Here is a 21,834-nt window from a genome sequence, read left to right on the forward strand (position 1 = left end):
ATACTGTAGTATAGTTTGTTAAGATCTCATGGCTAATTTTCTCTTCAAAGTTTAGTGTTCTAAAATACTCCAAATATGTTTCTTACTGCAATGTCACTTATGCTTCCTATTTTAATCATCACCGAATTAAAATTTCAGATTATAAATTCTTTTTAATTTTGCTAGGGTGCTTCTGGATTCTGTTTGGACTAAACTCATGCTGGCCAGTGACTTCATAGATCTAGATCACACCTTGAATCAAAAAATATTTTAGACTCAAGGTTTTTTCTCTCCAGATTCTGTTAAATTCTCCAAGAAAAAGTCTTCATATTTATTGACTTTTCTTGCTTTACTGTTCTTCTAAGCTCTCCTATATTCAACTGACACAGGTGTGCAACTGATGATAGAAGATACAGTTAACAGTGAAAATACATCAGAAATAGAAACGGTTCTTAGGTAACTGTGCAAAAATATGGGAGTGACAAAAATGAGAGGTCATCTGTTAACTATGGAGCTCTGCCTTCGGCTGCCTCTGTACTACACCAGGGGAAAGCAGATGCACAATCAAACCATGAGCTAGATGCGAAACTACGTGTGTTGTTTCACAAGGATGACAAGGTGCCTCCGTGATCTTGAAACAGACATATTTGTACAGGCAACTCTTCCAACTTCATCAACCTCAAAGTGAGTACATTTTTGGAGAGAGAGGGATGAGATTAACATGTATTGGTAATTTTATTATCTGTATGTGATACTGATTTCACTATAAAATTCAACCAAGGAGAATGCAGCATTCTTTGACCTAGCTGATAAAAGGTCAGAAAGCAATTTTGAATAATAAATGAGACCTGCTGACCTCATGACCCAAGTCTGGCAGGGTCAGCAGCAGCCCTCTCACCAGATGCTGATGGCAGATATACAAACGCAGACAGCTCAACTAATGAGCTTCCTGAATAAAGGTTTTAGATCCAGTGACATTTAAGTGCTATGCAGTATATAAAATAAACTTACAAATAATCTGTGCCATAAAAAATTAAAGTGATATTTACAGTGAGGTGCAATATGACATACTTTGTAATCTTCACTACAATGATTATTTTACAGCTTCTCCTAGGTGGCCATTAACCAGAAAATATAATACCTGACTAACATTTCCTCTAAGGTCTTTTCACGCTTATATGGTTTCCATTCAGTGGATGTACTTTGAAAAAACAGACTTTGATAGTGCATTTTCTTGGCACCTCATTCAATAAAAGTCAACAAAAATTACTTCTAAGACAAGTTTGAATTTATTTTATTTAAATTCAAACCAACATATTTCTTCCTAGTGAGTAAAAGACAGGCTTAGGGTATGTAAAACCAATAACTATTTTCTTCTCATTGCTTCATGAACACTTCCACACAGAAATGAGTTACACAGCACATGGTTCATGGAGAGGGAAGTGTGCTAAAATTCATTCTCTCCCCTACCTTATATTTCACTCTGCAAATGTCTTATTCCATTCCAGACCTCAGAAGCCCTGAGTTTCAACTTCACCCTGGGTGCTGGGTCTGAGTTCCATGAGCTATCATCTAATTCCTCAGACATATTACCACTGCTAGGAATATAAGTATATATTTATGTTCTGCATGAATTAGCAGTATAAGGCCAAATTTCTAAATATCTGAGATATTTGAGATCTGATTTGTAAGGAAAGATAATTGATTAGATTCTCTTCAGCTGCAAATAATTCACCGTGAATACAATTAACTACAGCAATCGCAAAAATTAGCTTTTCTATCTTTTAAAAGTCACTATTATTAATTCTATGGAAGATGTCTTGTAGCCACTTACTGAACTCTAGAGACTACATTAAAAATGCTACAGAAAAATTGTTGTGCTCTATTCAATTCTGTGTTCCTTTGCATAACTAATTTTAACTTATACAACAACTGGTGTTTAAGAACTTGGAAAAATTAAAACACTAGCCGGAGATGGAAGCAAAAATACTGTCCCATTTCATTGAAGGGGAATCTGAGACACTAGGTTACGTGAAAAATATTTTCTTTTAAACTTTCTAAAGTCTCAGCCTTTCAATTTAATTGCATTCCTCCATGGTCTTGAATTGTGAAAAAGTATAAAGAATGATTAGTTGATTTAATTTTGTAAAACAATACGTACACTCCTACAATATTATTTCCCATTTATCTCCTCTTTCATCTAACCAGCTTTTAAAATTACATTTATATTGCAAGGTGTCCTCTATTTAGGCCATAGCTTTTCAGAGTCAGTAAAAAAGAACACGACCTCTCCAAAAGGCCTCCCAATCAATGTACATAATAAATTTGTAATATTTGCAGTGTTATTTAGATTCTTGTATCTTCGCAGTACATCAGCTCTTCAGAGTGCCACTGTCCAACTTTTGACTGAAATGTTATCCCGACATTTATAGATGGAATTTACCTACACAGTGGTGACCGGCATACCACTAGGGAGAGAGCATCTGTATCCTTCTGATCCAGGGGCTGCCAGGAGCCATTTAGATCTTTTTAATCAGCGCTGATTAAGGCTAGTCAGATGACTACCCTCAAATTTATCACTGCTTCTAAAGTCCTTGGAGCTGCCAGTAGCTTGGGTAGCTCATGCAAAGGATTGTCTTGGCCACTCGCCTTCCCTCTGCACTTGTGAGGACTTTGCAAGGGGAATTACACACTGTCTCTACATAATCTATCCCAATTTTTCACTGAGTCAAGTGTGTGCCCAGAATACAATTTTGGGACTTCAGTACTGTGTGTAGATACCAATTAAACTCATTTTTAGTGAACCCAGCTTCTAAATCTTAGTGCATTCATTTAAGGAACCAGTAACAGTAACCAGCTCCTGCACTCTCAGCCTGCATGCAATTGAAATAGAATTTGATTATAAATATATTAAATTATAAAAGTTGCTCAAAAATCTGCCTGTAGCTTTGACTCATGTATTTAAAACAGCAATAACTTCCACTACCAAGAAAAATTTTCTTACTGCATCTAGTGCATCAGTAAAATGTACTCAGTCTTGCTGCTTTGATTTCTATCTTGCCACTAGACAATTATTTGTATTGTAAGTCTGCTAGATTTCCTTAAAAACATTACATTCAATCTGCCTTAAAATACCTTCTCCATTTCATAGCTATGAAAGTACAAAAAATTTTGGAAGTCAAGAGCTGTTCACAGTAGCTTCATAGCCATTTTCCCCCAACAAGACACTACAAAGCTGTGCACCAGCAGAACCTTCTGCCTAGCAGAGTAAATCTTTCATTACATAAATCAGCTGGACTTACGTTAATTATTTACTGGTGAAATAGTGCAAAGTAGAACAGTGCAATCTGGAATTAGATTCAGGGTTTGGAGATAAATCTCTTAATGAACACCTGAAAATGTAATTGAAGAGAGAGAGGAGGACTTAAGAGATCCACCCAGTGGGATCACCTATGAGCAGAAATTCCATTTAGCTTTGCTCAGCAAGAGCAAAAATGCAAATAACAGAGTGGATGACACTATAGGCTTGCAAGGATATATGTATGGAAAGGAGAATCAGAAAAATGACTGTACCCAACTGGTACTGTAATAACAGAAAACTATTCTCTTACAGAAAACCATCCAAGATAGGTAATACACACTAAAACTGTTAAATCTAGCTGTGTTTTGATGTACCCTCTGCCCCTGCACCATTGTAGTGACAGCTAATGCATGATGGGCTGCTCTTTTTTACTTCTTGTCCTGCTTTTCATGCAATACAACAGGACCATCCCATTTCATTTTTTATTCTGCACATTTATGCTGTGACTACATTCACCAAAGGATCCATTTTACCTCTGTACTCTAAATGAAGAATGTGTAAATTAGTACTGTTCACTAAAAATCAACACACTTTTCAGAGTGTACGATATTTATTCTTCTTAACCTGGAATAGCTTATTCCCAAAAGCAATTAACATGCCTTATGCTCTTTCCTCTCCTCCTCCTAAAATCACTACAAAGAAAACTAGAAATTAGATCTTCATCTTGGTACATTTTCCATCCAAATACAGACCAAAAAATCAAAGCCCTAGTTGCCAGGTTTCTAGCAAAATTATGCTTGAGAAGAGCCATGTTCACATATTCCAGAACAGTTTCTGCTATCTGTGGCTTTCATTTTCTTTTAAATAATTACATATGCCATTTTCCTTGAAAAGATTGTTTTATTCTGATTCTGAATGTGTACTACAGTTTTGCAACTTGAATGAACTAATCAGTTGTGGATTTTCAAAGTAGAACTTGCACATTATTACAGTAATAAACATACTGCAATTTTTTTTTTTAATTTCAAAGAAACAGTTTCTCTGCATATAAGCTGCAAGATGTCTAACAACCCAAAACATAAAGCTTTTACTTGTATTCTTGTTTAGGATCTTAATTAATACAACAGATTTTACAAGAGCTTTGTCATAAGTCATCATATTTTCTCAATCCTTAAACTGCACTTAATTTTAGTCTTCTCTTCTGAATTTCACTTAGAACTGACTCACAAATCAGAGTCAAGGAAACACTGGTCTTCATACATACTTGTCTAAAAAAAGCATTAGAGATTTATACTTCTTGTTCATACAGATTCCCTTTAATTTTATTCTCTATACTAGGCAGCTTATTCACTGAGTAAAATCTAGTTTTCTAGGAGTCCATTGTATGTAGGGGAGCTTTCAAATGTTACCATTGCCAAAGGATAATAGAAAAAAAAAAAAAAAAAAGAGATCATCAAAGCCTCTGGAATAATAATGGGTAAAAAAAAATGTTTCTGATGAAAACAATTAGTTACAAGCACTACGAGTTGAAATTCAGTTCAGTGTTAAAGAGACAGTTTAGAAGCACATGGTACATTTATCACAGCTCCACAGACAAGTTATTGAGCTGTCTGTGAAAAACAGAGCCAAACAGGAAAGCTTTCAGCAGAAAGCAGTGGTTGAGGTCCTTGATTGATAGAGTTAGATGATGCAAAGCTGTCTGATGGCCTTTCTGCAAAATAAAGTGAAGGAACTCAAGGTCTTTCATGACGATCTCTGACCACAGATGAACAGCTACTTTATTACAGCACAGATTGAGGTTGCACCTTAGTCCATATTCTGCCACTTTTGGATGCACACGGTTAACTTTACCAACAATCCACTGTGTTTAACATAAGTGTCTGCCATCTTTATATGATTTTAAAAAGGGCAGCAGATTGCAGTAGTTAGAAGCTTAACCTCTCTTCTGTTTAACTGTGGTGATTGAAAAAATATAATCAGTTTTATTACAGGGTTCTTATTGCAGTGATAGGGTTCATTGTTTAGGGGGAAGTGCCTCATTTAAAAGACACAGATAAATCCCTGTTGTGCATAAGAGCCAAAATCCACTTGTGCTTCCTCCCTCAGAAAGGAACTAATTTACTTTTTCCAAAATGTAAATCCTATCTTCCTAATGACTTGGGGGTGCTTCCATTCTTCACTGATGTGATGCTACAGATATCACAAAATACATCCTCGCAAAGTCTGAGGGCAATTAAAGCACATTTACTTTTAGCAGAAATGGAATACTTATCTCCATGTTTGTGATATTTAACAAACATAATTTCTTAGGAAAAGATACCACACTACCTGAACAATATGAAGTACTTACAGCCACCTAAACAATCCTGACTTGTGGAGCACAATTCAGACAAGAGCAGTGACTTCTCTTCACAGTACAAATTGAGGCTATTTTGTCTGGGGTTCTCCCAGCTACCTGTGATTCACACTGGCTAAGGCTGTACTGCCTCTTTCATTTCAAAGTCCAGCCTGGAGACAAATACTATGACCCAGTCACTTCTACACCTCCCATGCTGACTGACACTTCTGATTTTAGGAAAGCAAAAAATTCCACAAAGAATTTTTAGAGCACATGAGTTTGACCCCGGGGTATATTTTAATTTAGCTTAATTAGCTAATGGGGTCGCTAAAGCAACTTTCCAGAAGTTACTCTCATTCACTCTCTTCAAATGTCCTTTGAAGAAAAATATGTTTTCAGATATTTAAAGTCCTTTCTCCTTAATCATAGGTCTCTTTCCCTCATTAACAAGGCCAAAGTAGCATCCTGGACTAAACAATTGTAAGCTTCTTCCAAATGAACTATTCCAGTCTAGTGCAATTTATATTTGAAATGCTTCAATTCATCCTCGCATTCATTTGTAGACTTTGTTCTGGGTTACTCTCTCAGCTCCAGTGCTCTATTGTGAGCATCCCCAGAGCAGAACAAGTTACAGAAAAGCAGTAAACATATCTCCCCAGGAAGTGTCTCAGTAAGCAACCAAAGTGTCATTGACAGCAAAAGCCTCAGTTCTAACAAGGACAGGTTCATATATTCAGACACTGTCTACAAGAATTACTCAGTTTTCTAACATTTTCTGTTCTGCAGTGATGAGTCTTGCTAATACCAACACATCTACACCCTATGTCTTGGACAGCCTTGGTTTTAAAGTCAGAGTTAATCACTACTCCCCAAACTCTTTTCCTCAGAATAGCTTTTTCTTTCCATTACCTTAGTTTAATATTTGCTTTAGAGGCTGCTGCCTAAATAGTCTGGTTATGGAATTCAGTGTGTCATCTATCAAAGGATTGACAAGAGGAAGTCTGCCCTGAAATTCTGACTTTTGAATTCACAGAACTGCCTTTTTCATGGTTGAAGTGGCATACAGATACTGTGACCTATGTACTCAGCTTTCAACTCAGTTATTCTAGCATTTTTACAATAACATAGACCAGTAGTAGTTTTAAATTATAACATTTTAAACACCTCACTTGATATTATTTGGTTGGATCTATTCTGACTGCTGAAAAAAAATGCTGCAAGTCTTACAGGATTTTTGTGCATAATGATATTTAGAGTATTATCTAGGCTTTTCCTCCTGCATCATGTAAAAGACTCCTCAGCACAGTGCCACCTAAAACTTCCTAAAAAGGAAGATGCTCTCAGTTTCCTGGGTTTGATACTGGTCCAACAGAGTTGAGGAAAAAAAACAACACTGAATGCTGTCAGTAGAGACAATCATTGAGAAACAAAAAATATTTCAGTATTAAACTTTAAACTGATGTTACATGTTTCTACCCACAAAACTGTAAACAACTTCCAAAGCATTTAAGATTATCTCAAAGTAGTCTTTCTCTCAGATTAAGATTAGGAACACTATGTTTTGACATACTAGAGGCTGAACTATGAAAAGGATTGCTTTATTATACCTTGGTTGGGTAAGTTACATCTTGAAATAAAAAACCCTTTAAAAACAAAACACCCTGTCTGGTTCATATAAATAAAGGTATTTTAAAAACATGTATTGACTTTTCCATGTTATTAAGCTTTTTAGATTAATCCAGTTGTTAAATGGTTGTTCTAGTAACTGGCCTGTCATCTGGAAATGTTCTCAGATTGTTTTTTTGACACAATGTCCCTGCAGAAAGTTGGGCAGTGTGACACAGAGAGCACAGGTTTGCCTATCACACTGATTACTTGATGTAATAGTAAGCAAGCTTAAGTGAACTGTGTGTCTTCAATCTTTCCAATCACTTAGGGATGGGCACCAGAGGATACCATCCATCATCCATGGCCTGAAACACATGGTGCATCAGCAATCTTAGGCTGACCTAAATGATAGTAAAAGCTGCTATGCTGTTCACAATAAGGAATTGTTGTCCACTGAATTACAGGATTCTGATTAGATTGCTAACATGGCCAACTTGATGTATAAGTGAAGTGTCCAGGAAAGATATTCCCTAGGATCCTTTGAAGATTAATTTATACCCTTGAAATGTGCACCAATCACAGAATGAAAAAATATGTCAAGGTATTTTTTTTGTGAACAAAAAAAAGCACTGCAGTGGTAACAGCTATTAATTTATTTCTGGCAGTTTTAGCCAACAGAATTCAATAAACAAGGTTCTTATAGGTTTTTGTTTTGTTGCAAGGTTTTTACTGCTTGACTCCTAAAAGCACTGAGTCCTACAACAATATCTTTTATAAAGGGGTCAGTTCCCCCTCACATTCTATTCTAAAATCTCAGCAAGAATTGCAAGTATTACACAAAGGCAGCAAGAAAAAGACTGAAAATTCTTTGTTTTGTATTATTGTATTACTATGTAATGGGCATGTAAATATACTGCAATATCATGTATCTATTTTGAAGATAAAAAACATACACATCTGACCACTGATCCCAAAATTATCAATTTTGTCTCTCCATAAATTAGATTATGCTTGTCATGTTATTCATTCATCAATTTAGGAAAAAATAACCCACATCACAGAGCTAAGGCTTCAACTGCAGTATCAACTTTGGTGTGACTTGGAGCAGGGGGCAACAAAGAAAGGGGGATTTATTACTCCAGAGTAGCTCTATCCCTTAAATCCTCTTTAGGTAGTAAAACAGAGATAGTGAAAAGCACATTTTAGGAAGCACATGCAAAGAGCAAAAAAGAACATTATAACAGCTATAAGCTGTACTGGAACATAACTAAAAACCAGCATACATTTGTGCTGACCATCCAAGACCATTAAAAAACCAGCTTACTCCAGGCTGAAGTAAATTACTCCCTTATAACATATGGAACTTTAAAGAAATTGTTTTGCAAATCTGTCTACTATATGCAAATATCATGAGAAGACTGGAAACAATGGTCTTATCTGCCCTATCTGCCAGTCTATTTTTTTTTTTTTTGGTGAGTTGCTTTGCTTTTCCTGGAACATGTGAGCCTGCTGTGCCTGTTAGCTCAGACCTTCTGTTGGTGCTTTTACTTTATTTCTAATGTGCTTGCCACCAGTGTAAGTTCTTAACCACATACAAATCCTATTTTAAAACATTCCTAACCATGCAACTAAACCATTAAATTTCATTACATAAAAGCACAGGTTTAAAGTCATGGACTCTTTTATTATTCCCCAATATAATCTGCTGACAGAAGTGTAATTCATATAATACACTATATATCACACCTTGACACAGATAACAATGGTCACTAGTGAAAGGGGGCCCTATTGAACCTTTCAAGGGGACATACTAATTAAATAATAAATTCTTTCCTGTGCATTGAGAAGGGCTTTAATCTGCTCAAAATATCTGAGACACACCTATTAGAACAATTTGCCTAAAATATCAAAATGCTACTTTTCACTGAAAACAAAGCTAGGACCAATGTCTGCTTAACTTATATAGAAAAAAAAGATTGTCTTTTCAGTCAAGACAAAGACTTCTGTTCATTGCCAGCATTAAACTTGACAGTTTGGGGAGATGCAAAACCCCGAAAGCACTTAATGTCCAAAAGAAACAGAATAATTTTAGCATTAGCATATTATTAGTACATTAAATTGAGCTTGCATGCTTTAATTATGCCAGACAGGTTTTGCTTCTCTCTTTTTACACTTCTGAAGAGAAAAAGAAAGGAAAAAAGAAATCCAAAACATACTCAGATAAATGAGTTCTAGAGAGGAAAGAGTACACAGGCAAGGTAGTAATTATTCTACAGGACATACTTCCTGAATTCAGGTTCCTGCTTCACCCTCTTCACTAGGCTATCTGAGCATCTCCTAGTAGCACAGCAGGTGATGTAACTAACATCCATCATATGAAAACAACACTGGCACCTGGTCTTTAGAGAATCAGCGATACATATCTTAAGTGTGATAGAAGTTGGATTTTTCCAAGAGTAGGGAGAAAAAAATCTTCTGCTGAAACACTTGGAATGTAACAAAAAAATTCCTCAGATACACCAGAAAAGTTTCTGTATTCTTTAACTCTTACTTCATTACCAGCAATGTAATTGAAGAACTAAATCATGATGCTGAAGCAAGATAGGATACTTGGTGGACATAATGTTGGACCTCAAAATACATACAAGGAAACATTAAATATGAACCAGCCATGGAATACTGAACAACTTAAGTTTCAGAATCTGGAAGTCATTGTGTGCTGATTGGTTATGTGCACCATGCAAATATGAAATACTATTTCTATTAATGATGATCATTTGCTTTGAAACAACATCAAGTCTACTTTTATATAACAAAGAAAAACAGATTTTGTACACATGAGCCATGAAATACAAATAGATGCATTAAGCCTTCTAAAAATGTGTACAGGTGCAGAAGTGCACCCAGAGATGAACACATGGTCCATCCTGAAATTTAACAGTTCTCTTGAGATACATTCTAGTAGTGATGGATATATATGTACCTCCAACTGGTTCAATTTTTTTTTATAAGCTTGGTAGGCAAGAAAGGCTTCTTTTGAGCTATTTCCATTTTTTGTTTGCTGAGACAGATGCCTTGATCTCATTATTAGAGACAAGCACTGTTCAGCTGTGTTAATCTGCTGTGTGTTATCTGGGAATCTCTACTTCCATACTAATAATTACTTGTATAAATAAAGTAGTTTTACCTTTCAGCACGTTTTTCACAAAACACATAATGAAAAATTTCCACCTTACTGAAAACTATTAGGAACAGCTTGAAGTGATTTCTCTTTCTGCAAGTTTTTTCTTTAACAAACAAAACTATTAAACCATTTAACTTGTCTTACTGCCAGATAATATTAATAATTCTGTTGGTTCAATATTTGCATGATTAATTTTATAATTTCATTCCAAATAAGGTAGGTGAGTCTGTTATTCTGGAATTCAAGGACAGAAAAATTTCAAACATATGTAGTTATAGACCAGGTTCAGGAACTCATTCTGTATCTCCTAAAAGTACAAAAAATATAAGATGTAACATTCGAAGGTACCTTGCTTCATATATCATTAAAAAGAATCCCTTCAATAAATTTGATTCCAATTACATGACAGAAAACTAACTAAAGCATGACAAAAATTGTTAACTACGCACTGCAGATTGTTCTGCCTTCCTTACTGCCCAGTAGAAGCCATAGGTAACTGTAGTCAAAATGTCTCAAAGATTTTATTCCCCATGATAAGGAAAATTCAAACAGAGCCCAAAGAAAATATTGCCAAACTCTTGCAAACCTTTTTCAAGCATGGCAACAATATAATCATATATTGTTGAGAAGAGAACTTCTGCGTGGGGGTCATCCCTTTATCCATACTGCTCTGAACCACTCCTTTCTCAGAAAGGCATCCTGCTCTACAATCTTTCTACGGTAGAACCTATTTAAGCCTTTCCTGCCCTTCGTGTACCCATAGTATCATGCATGAATATCGAACAGCAAAGAAATTAATAAAAATAATATCAGGAGACTACAAAACATAATACAGCACAAAAAACTCTAGATGGTGCCTTATAAATATAAACAAGATATTCTGATACTGTGTTATCTATGGTTGTTAGCACAGAGCTCAGTTTCAGTGTTAATTCTGGACTATACACAGTAGTACTTTTTCTCCCACCTCAGCCTGCTTCTCATAACACACCCATCTATAAAATCTCCAGCTTTGCAAGAACTATTTGCACAAAAAAATTCTAGGGGAAGTGCTAGAATTTAAGTAATCTATTTTTGCTATTTTATTCACAAGATTTTACAGCAGCTGGGTGAGCAAAAAACCACAGAGAAATAGGGAAGCATTACTAAGGCCTATGTGCTCTTAAACAGTTTGGACAATAAAGAGGACAGAGTCTGAGCAGTTACAGATTGATTATTACCAAGTTAAAACAGCAGAAAGACAAACTTCAAAATAACCTAGCAAGGTGAAAACCTTCAGGTTTTCTTTCTACCTTTGTGAATAAAATTAACACTAGGTTATACAGACACAAATTGATTAAAAAGGAGAGTACGACACACAAGAAATTAAAACATTACTTTGTAACTTACACGCTTATTTCTTATGGTATGTTCACATGTCTTCCAGTTGTAAGGGTTTATTTGACCCATGGCTCTGTGTACTAAATTAGTCACTAGAAAGCCAAGGCTCCAACAAGGATTACAGGTTATGTACTATTAGCAAGTCTGAACACTGCATTCGACTAAGAACAACCATATAGGCAAAGAGACATTCAGACTAAGGAAACAAGATATGACAAGGAGCGGCTCCTCAAAAAAACCCCCCGAGTAAACAAACCCAAAACCCAACAAAAGAAAAAAAACAAACCAAAAACAACCAGTAGAAGACAGTCTTACAGGAGACTAAGCAAGTAACAGGGAGTATTTGCAGTTCCTTCACTCATTATTTTAAAGCCCCAAGTTAGAACTGTGAAATCTTTCTAAGATTAATGTTGCACTTTGCCTCACCAAATGAACTTCTAAATAAACAGAAGAGACTAAAAAGGAACCAATGATCATTTTCGATGTCTGTATTAACAACTCCTTCCCTCCCAAACCTTTTACCTTTAAAGATTTAAATACAGCATTATAGATTCTTTGCATTCAGTAAACACTGAAAAAGCACATAGAAACCAAAACTGACTAAAGCTTATTGTGCATTTGAATTTAGAATATATGTGATCCTCATGCCTCCTTGACCAGTGAATTCTATCTATCCTAATGTTTTGTAGGAGTCTGAGATGGCGCCTTTTGAATTTGATTTTGTGCAAAAATACACACCAAATCTGATTTCTGCTACATTAAGGAGTCCTCTGGTAAAATAGATGACGCATGGAATGAAATAAGCTGTAGTTCTAGAATGAGTCTTTAAGCTTACTTCCTTTAGTACTTGACCACTAATATTAAAAACTACTGGATCAAACTACAGTTTTAATTGGATATGTAGGACATGATACAGTGGTATAGTTAAACTGCAAGTTAGATGGTAAAATACAGCATTGATTTGTATTCTTTTACTGGAAATATTTGTAATATGAAACTAGGATACAATACACTCATTTTTAATGCATATTCCGTACAGACCAAAGCTACGGCTGTCACCAGGTTATGCCCAAAGCACATTCTTCAAATAAAAGATTAATTGGTTTGCTGTTTCTCAGTCTAAAATGAGATTACAGATGAATCTAATTCACATTAATAGTGATGAAATGTTGATTATACAATTCTTACACTGCTTATTGCTAATGCACATGCACAAAACAGGCCTACCATATCATTTTTCAAAATACCCTGATGTCTAATAATTTAATGAATTGTTATGTATAGGAACTTGCCCAAGAGCACAAAAAACCAGCTCCACTTAAAAACTTTGTTTTATTGGATGAAACGTTTGTGCTAATAAGAAGACCAGATCGGAGAGAGAAAAGAAATTTCATTTTGGAGATCATATACTGATTCCTCAGATTATGTTGGAGTTTTCTGGCGATTTAGTTTCTCACCAGAACACAAGCAATATAAATTATATGAATGTGTTTATAGTTAAAATGTGTCAATGCATTTGTATCCCAAAAAGTTACTTCCTCAGCAGTCAGGCAACAGAAGTTTTCATTAAAATCTTGCATAACTTTTGTTGGCATCAGTGATCCAAATAGGCTAATGCTCCAAGTCAGGATTATCTTTTGAGTCTTTGATTGTTCAAATACAGAGTCAGAATGCATATCTGGACTAATATGAAAAGGCAGTAGGTTATAACAAGATGACCATGTGAAAGATATATCAGAGACAGAACAGCTCTTCTCCTTGGCTGCACTTCCTTGATGAAACCTTGAGACAGCAAGCAGGGGAGGAGTTTCATTTGCTATATAGAAAGACAGACACAGAATTATTTCCTAAGAGCCGACATAAAAAAGTCATCTGCAACTGGACAGATTTCTGAAATGCTGACAATGGAAGTGTTTAAAGCCCTGTGCTGCAGGTCACTATTCCTCTCTAGTGAACAGGAGCTGTTATATCCCGCCTTGCATTGATTTACCATTACTGAACGGATTCCTCATTTTAACAAAACATATCATTAGATGCTAGGTAAGTCTTTGACAATTCTTTACACTGGCCTATGGAATTCAATGGCCACCATTAATTTCACTCTGGTATTTATCAGCAGAAGCTTTTTTCCTGCATGAACCAATTTATTTAATTGAATAGTTTAAAGGGCTCCAAAACCACATACAAAAGATGAGGTTATAGCTAACAGCTTTCAAATATACTTAAAAGCTTGAATCATTAGCAGTTGCTTAAACCAGGAATTTTTAAGTGCAAGCCAGAATTTATTGCAAACTAGTCTTAGTATTGTGATTTTTCACATTTCATTTTTTCACAAATACAGCAGGCAGTTAAAATATTGTGCTGTATTTAGGAATAAAGCCTGTACTTTGCTGTCCTTCCACTTTCCACCTTTTGGCATTCCTGGAATATTACATGCATCATTTCCTCAATTTATTATCTGAGTATTAAATTCTTAAACACTTATCCCCCACAATTCTCTTAAATGGTAAATAAATCCAGTTCCTCAAATTTCACAAAAACCTGAGGCACGCAATTCCAGAAGAACTGGAATGCTGTAATGCCATTCCAGATAAGAAATTTTTGGCTCCCTATGCATTAGAAGTAACAGACATCAAAGGATGGCACATGGGAAACTCCTTCAGTGCAGTAGCTATTGGGAGATTGCAGCCCTACACACAAAATGCACCTGGAGGTGAGAGAATCTCCTTTCTAGCTCTTAAACATGCAAATATTTTGATATTCTCACAAAAAAAAAGGGAAAAAAATTCTGTACATGGCTCATTGCTGAATGCCCTGAGGATAAGCAATGAGTTGCCACTGAGCAAGATGCAGGTTCAGATCTACTCCAGGAGGGAATATCCAATTTCTTTGTGTCCAATCAGTGGGCTAGGGAATGACAACAATGGTATTATCCCCACACTTCCTCTGATCAAAGAAGTTCTGCACGTGACTTGGTATGGATTAGGTATGTATGTCATAAGATCAAACACTACAAATGAAAAATGAATGCCAGCATAGTTCCTCTTAGCTTTATGCTATGTGGATATAAAAGTGAATAAATTAATTTTCAAGACCTGAAAATCACCACCTGTGACACATACGAGTGGAAAACAACACCACATTGACAACCTGTTAAATGGTACTACTAATCTGAGATTATCCCTTCTTGCCTTTTCTACACAACAATAAAGTCTAATATACTTTTTCAGAATTATGATAAGTGTCAAAAAAATTAGGGAAAACCTAAGGTTCTCTGAAGAACTGAAGAAAATCCTGCAGAAATTGATAGTAAGATTGCTATCAATATGTTTGGAACAGGTCCAAAATCATTATCTCTGACATTAACATAAAGAAATTGCAGCTGTTTGCATTTATAATTCCCTTTAGCAACAATGTAAGAATGTACTAGGACAGAACAGAGTTAACCCTTTCTCAGGCATGCTTTACATGCAGAGTTTGGGTTTTAAAAATTCCTTATCTTGGTTTCTGAAAGAATATGAGTTTGGTAACTTGGGTTTTTTCTTTTGCTGTGGTTTTTGTTTGTTTGGAGTAAGCAATTCTGTCTGTATATAACCACAGAAAAATATGGCATTTTAAATTATTCATCAAGTTAAGCTGTTCTCTGCATTTGATCACCCTTAACCATGAAGTAAGGGTGCAGGAGCTTCAAAGGAATAAGTACCTTTCTGGGAAAAAAAAAAAAAAAGCCACAATTATATCATGTACTATGAACTTCAAAGACTAAAACTGAATGGAAAATTCTGAAAGTTTGCATTAAAAAAACCCAACAAACTTCTATTCACTTCAGTGGAAATTTATTGAGTTAAATAAGATGAAATATCTCTAGATCTAACCTATTAATTCCAAGTAAAGAAAAATGCAATGCAATACAGTGCAATGATGATGGCAGCCAAGAGTCAGATTCTTTTACTTTGGACCAGAGGGCACAAACTCAGTCTTGAACTATAACTTAAAAACCCAAAACAATATTTAACCTTTACCTTGATATTGCACAAGATGCCAACTACTGTACAGCCCATAAATACAGAGTATTTAATAAAATGACATACCTATTAGATAAATTACTAAATCTAGACATATCTACTTGTTTTAACAATTACACTGGTTGTGGACTTACCCCTGCATGGGTTTTTAATAATTTGCATATCATGTGTTACAAGACACAAATAATTATATTCTTTCATATATTAGAAATCATAAAATTATTTGTTCAGTTTCCTATGAACTCATGTTTTACAATACATATGACAAAACCCTACAAGCCAAAACAAGAATACTTCTGCTATTTACATATTGTGATAAATAATGCAACAAACATAAGTGGAAATGAGAACAAAAAAAATATAATATAATATTAAATACAGTGAAAAATCTCTTTTGCAATCATTCTGTATGTTTTCTGCCTCTTTCAGACTACATTAAATTCTAAATATGTAAAGACATCCAGTCTTCTTTACAGTATGTATTTATGTAGTTCAGATCATGGAGTATGAAAAAGTCATAGGCAGTACAAATGCTTATGCATATTTTTCTCCTAGCAAAGCAATTTTCTAGTTGTTTTTTGAATAACCATCAAATAATTAGGTTAAGAACAAAATGATAGTAAAAACTATCTGTTACTAGACATACAAAAAATAATGCCCCTTTCAGAGAGTGGAAGTAACTCCCCTGAATTCATAACTTGTCTGATAATTAATTAGAATTAAACATCAATTGACTACTAGAACCATACCAGCACTTTTTATGTAACAGGAATGTTCTTTTCATCTAGTACAGAAAGTTTTGAAATAAACCCAAAGAGCTAAATATGTTTGGAGACACCTGCATCTGCAACTTTCAGTTAGCTCCATTTTAGCTGCAAATCTGTCAAAATACTTCATTGAAATACACCCTGAAAGTTCAGGAAATTGGAAATTAAGTCCATACATGAACTTTACAGCTGGAGCTTCTTTAGTTACAATGCAGCTTGAGCTAAACCACATAAACAAAATTATTTCAAACAATATTCATTGTAAGCAAAGTATAAACTCATATATGACAATCACTGAAAGTGTTTTTCATTTCAAAATTATAGAGACACCTCTTTGTATTGTGGCCTGAAGCAAGTATCACTGATCATTTTCAGTATGCCGGAACAAGGATATTGGTAACAAATTTTCATGACAGACACACACACTCAATGAGATAATAAATTAGTTTCCCAAGTGAAGGCTCACTAATAAGATTGGATCTAAAATTTAGGCCACTTAATTTTAAGACTCAGCTAATGGGCTAAAAAAAAACCCCAGTATAACTTCATAACATAAATTCAGGTTCAATCTTTTTTACCATAAACATTAGCACCATTGTAAAGTTGCAAAGAGTAAGCTTCTTGTAAAATGAAATTATCTAATTGTAAAATGCATTTGATATCTCCTTGCATGGAGGTTATTACTAAAAGAAAAATAAAATATTCTGTATTACATTATGAAGTTATAAAATTTAAGCAATTAATTTTTAGTGCTGTGTAAGGTCTGATGTCACTGGAAAGATAAATTTGTAAAACTTCTTTCCAATATGATTTATTGATTCTATTTCAAATAGAGTGCTTCTTTTATTTGCAAATACCAGGCCTATTATACAATCAAAAAACTTTACCTTTTCTTCTTTAGTATTCAGAGGTGACAAGAGTGTGAAAACCCTTTAACTCCTTGACAATCACATGAGAAAACTCCTAGCCTGATAAAGTTAGAAACAGGACATTTGGCTTGTCTCACACAGAAATAAAGTATTGTGAACTCTACTCCCAGCTTGCTCTGATTTCTAGAGGAAGTTCTTTTAAAATAATATACCAACAAATTTTCCACTTACAAAGAAAAGAAATTTTTCTGAGGGGGATGTTTTACAAGGTTGTGTAGTGATAGAACAAGGGGCAATGTATTTAAAGTGAAAGTGGATAGATTTAGCTTAAACATAAGGAAGAAATTCTTTATTGTGAAGGTGGTGAGGCACTGGAGCAGGTTGCCTGAAGTTCTGGATGGCCCATCCTTGGGAGAGTTCAAGAGTGAATGAAGCCTTAAGTATCCTGGTCAAGTGGAAGGTGTCCCTGCCCATGGCAGGCAGTTGGAACTGGATGATTTCTAAGGTCCTTTCCAACCCAAGCCACTCTATTATTTTTAATGTATTGCAAATCCCCCTTCTCAGTCTTTCGGAGTGTCCAAAACTTACCATTTCCATTCTCTACTCTGGCCAATGGCTCTCTGCAAATTGCTGTCTTTCTCAAGGGATTAATAGTCCTTTGAACTTCTGCCAGCAGCACTGCTTGCATTGCCTCAACAATCTGTCATAAATGAAAATTATTATTGGATTATATCAGTACCTCAATTATTTATCGAAGTATTTGACAATTTTAACCAACTTGAACAAAATCTGGAGACTGTCCTGGTCAATGTCATTAGAAAAATAAGTCTTTCACACAGTGATAATCCTGTGTCTCTACATGCACACCAACAAAAAAAAAAAAGGTTAGCTAGATAGCAATAAAATAGTGTAAGTTATCCGTCAGGACTTCTTCCCAATAAACATTCATTTTCTTTAATGTCAAATCTAGAATCAGTCACCTACTGCCTCCTTGATTTCAAGGATAAACAATTACTAACAAAATATAGCAAAACAAGGTGATAACAGCTAATAAGTATGTTCATTTTTTTTTTCTGATGTGTGCAAAAGTGCATGACAGACTGAATAATGACCTTGTTGTCTTGGGGTGACTTGGTTTTGACTGTTTTAGAATTTCTGGTATCTAATCTCTCTGATAAAATTAAATAATGTTTTGTTGTTAGTAGTGATGCTCTATTCCTCTAGCTAAAACATACTACCCCCAAATTTTTTGTCTAACACAGAGAGAAATATCATTCCTCCAATCCCTCTTATGGAAAAGAAACATCCACTGGAGTTGTGAGCAGCCTGTAAATGGCACTTGCAGTAGCTGATGTACCTCATGTGGGCATTAGGACAATGCAATGTGGAGACTGTCTGACAGAGTTAATATTTTCCTTCTCTTTAGCAAAAGAGTGCCATAAGAACTAAGGACATTTTAAGATGTAAAGACACTCATAAAGCACATGAAGACCTTAGACAAAAGACCTCAAACCTTTGTAATTCTTAGTCTAAATTTCAGTATGATGTACCTTCTCTGCATTTGGTATTTCCTTCAGAAAAGGAATACAATTTTTCCCATTTGGGAAGTTATTCATTCTCAAGTACAAGAAATTTCCTGAAAAACGGGGTGAATCTAAGGTTTCAACCTCAGCTTAAATATGAATTTAAATAGAACACAAAAACTTTAAGTTCAATATATGTTTTTATAAACATTTTAAGCTTATATGCTACTTATATTATAAAAAAGCTATTAAAATTATTTAAGTTTCATATGGCTAAAAGTTGATATGCAGGATCCTTAAAAATGCCTGGAAGAGAGATAGTCTCAACTCACTAATCAATTACTTGTCCTCAAAAATATCTATAACTGCCCTTGTAAATTCAAATCATTAAGTGAAACAAAGGCTGAGGGTGTCCTTTGTGACAAAATCCTTTATTGCAGACAAATATACCATAGTCAGGTCCACAACATAAAAGTTCACTGCAAGTGAACCCAGCCCTGTGTGATTCAACATAGCACAAACCTTCATCTTGTTGTAATAGAACTCTATTTTACAGGGGACACCAAAGTCATTTTCCAGTTCCTCACATCTATACTGCCCTGAGCTTTGGGGATTACAGATCCTGACTTTGCAGCAGACTCTTACAATATATCTATAATAATTAAGAAAGAGAAAGAAACACGGAGACATTTTCATTGTCCTGGGAAAATTTTTGACAAAACAATTCTTACAGAGGTACACAAAAGAGATCTGCTAAGAGCCTGTCACTAATCTGGATCAGATGCTCTTTACTTGTACCGCTGCTGTGCATACCAGGCAGCATCTTAAAGCAAAAAACTGTAACAAATGGCACAACATGATGTGATTGTAGAGGCATCTGTAGATGTCTCTGCATGTTACTTGTCTGTGCCTGTATCTGCATTTCCACAGTGCTTGGTGTGGTCTCATGTTTAGTTTTTTCTTCTCATGGAATCTTACTCCAAAATTTATATACCTCATTTACCCTTATCACCAAGTTTAACCATCTCCAGTACTTTTTCCTCTTTCTAACATGTAACAAACCTATATGAGTACCTTTCATTTTCTCTGATCACTTCCACTTAATCTTTAGTGTCCTTCTAGATATAAATTAGCTACCTTATTGACTACATATGCTTTCATTTTTCTCCCCATAATTGCAATTGCCGTTGAAAACACAATGTGTTTTTTAGTTTGGATTGTTAAATGTGACAAATGATGCTGCTTCTTTGACTGAGGAAGTATAAATAGCATATGTCAACCTATAAATACTGATATTAAAAGTGAAAGATAATTGTTTGACTCTGAAGCAGCAATAACACAGAATAATTCAAAAAGACAAGTGAACGAAAGTTGAGATAAGTTGTACTGTTACATCCATACTAAATTATCTTGGCTTTCCTTTCTACACTTTATCAATTACTTGCAAGGATTACTATTCTCTTTCTGATGAGTGTGTTTAAGGAGAGAAGTCAATAGATATCACTCCTGGTTATTGCTCAGGCCATAACCTCTACAGGTGTGAGCCTTGCAGAAACTGCCTCCCAGGTGCCTCCATAACAGAGTCACATCATGGGGCAAAAATACACATTAAAACATCAACTTGAATGACCCAGTCTGCTTCGCTCTAATTCTGCACAGTAATTGTCAGAACAGTTGTCCAGATACTTCTACTGAACTATATATTTTTCTTCATATACCTATCTGGAAACATGAGCACACATGCCATTCCTGTGGCAAGGAATGGCTATATTTTATCTGAAAGAACAACAAAACAGATGATGACCTTTCCTTTCAAATCATCTGGGGGAAAGAAAATACTAAAAAATATTTTAAAAACATATACATTTTTAAAATTTGATTCAAAAAATTACCTCCCTACAGCCTTCAACTTCAATGAGTCAGTAGACCCTAAATAAAAAATTAGCAGCAGGTTTTTTCAGTTTCTTTGTTTGCACAGAATCTGTTACAGTGCTGTAAGGAGAAGAGGAACCAATAATTGGTAACTCCGTTGGGTCATGTCTGGGAGTCAGTATCCTTCACGGAAGATCACAATAGAAAAAAGTTTTTAAAAACAGCCTAAATAGTGATGTTTTTGGTAAATGCACATGAGTGCTTAATCAGGCTGCTCAGAATTAATAAATTGGGCAATAAACTGTGATTGCACAAATAAAGTTTTAACAAAACCATCTTATTGTCAACAAAAAACTATAATTTCATATAAATCACTGGTCACTAAATATCATACCTACTGACAACATTTTTTTTTTAATCTTAAAAGTTTTATAGCACTTTGGTGGCAAGCAATCTAAAATCTGTGCTGCTAAGTTGGTTATCAAAGCTTAGTGCAGCTACAATGCTGTAGCTGAGTAATGTTAAAATTTGAGAAGCATTGAGAGCATGATATTTGCAGTGCTTGACAATTTCAGAGTCTTACATTTAAAGTCTTTTCAGGTGAAAAAGTGTGAGGCAGCTTATTCCATACCTTATCTTTCAGCACACTAACCTCCCGTGCTAGATGAGACCAGTATCATTGTGCAACTGATCAGTTGCTAAATGCATTCAAAAATATAAATACCTAGATCTCACATAATCAGTTATGCTACAAACACAACTTCATAAATATATTAACTACTCACTGAAGAGTTCCAGTGGCTGACCAGGTCAGTAAGAGATTTTATGCATTCCACATGACAACTGCAGTTATTGAGGTTTGAAAAGGAAAGGAAAGAACACTTATTGTAAGAGAAAGGGGAATGAAAAAGAATTCAGAAGTAATATGGAAGATGTGCAGACAGTAGGAATATAATAAACAACTGATAAGCTCAAGATGAAATGTTGG

At 35.0% G+C, this 21,834-nt stretch overlaps 1 protein-coding gene across 1 annotated transcript in view; it reads right to left on the reverse strand.

The window, feature by feature from the left end:
* Positions 1-21,834, reverse strand: part of WDR72 (WD repeat domain 72) — a 91,187-nt gene that overhangs the window by 20,044 nt on the left and 49,309 nt on the right. Inside the window, exon 17 of the mRNA XM_041469159.1 lies at positions 18,040-18,151. Coding sequence (XP_041325093.1) covers positions 18,040-18,151 — 112 coding nt within the window. The remainder of the gene's footprint in view (positions 1-18,039; positions 18,152-21,834) is intronic.

This window comes from Pyrgilauda ruficollis, unplaced genomic scaffold (genome assembly GCF_017590135.1).
Source record: "Pyrgilauda ruficollis isolate IOZ18807 unplaced genomic scaffold, ASM1759013v1 scaffold23, whole genome shotgun sequence".
NCBI lineage: Eukaryota > Metazoa > Chordata > Aves > Passeriformes > Passeridae > Pyrgilauda > Pyrgilauda ruficollis.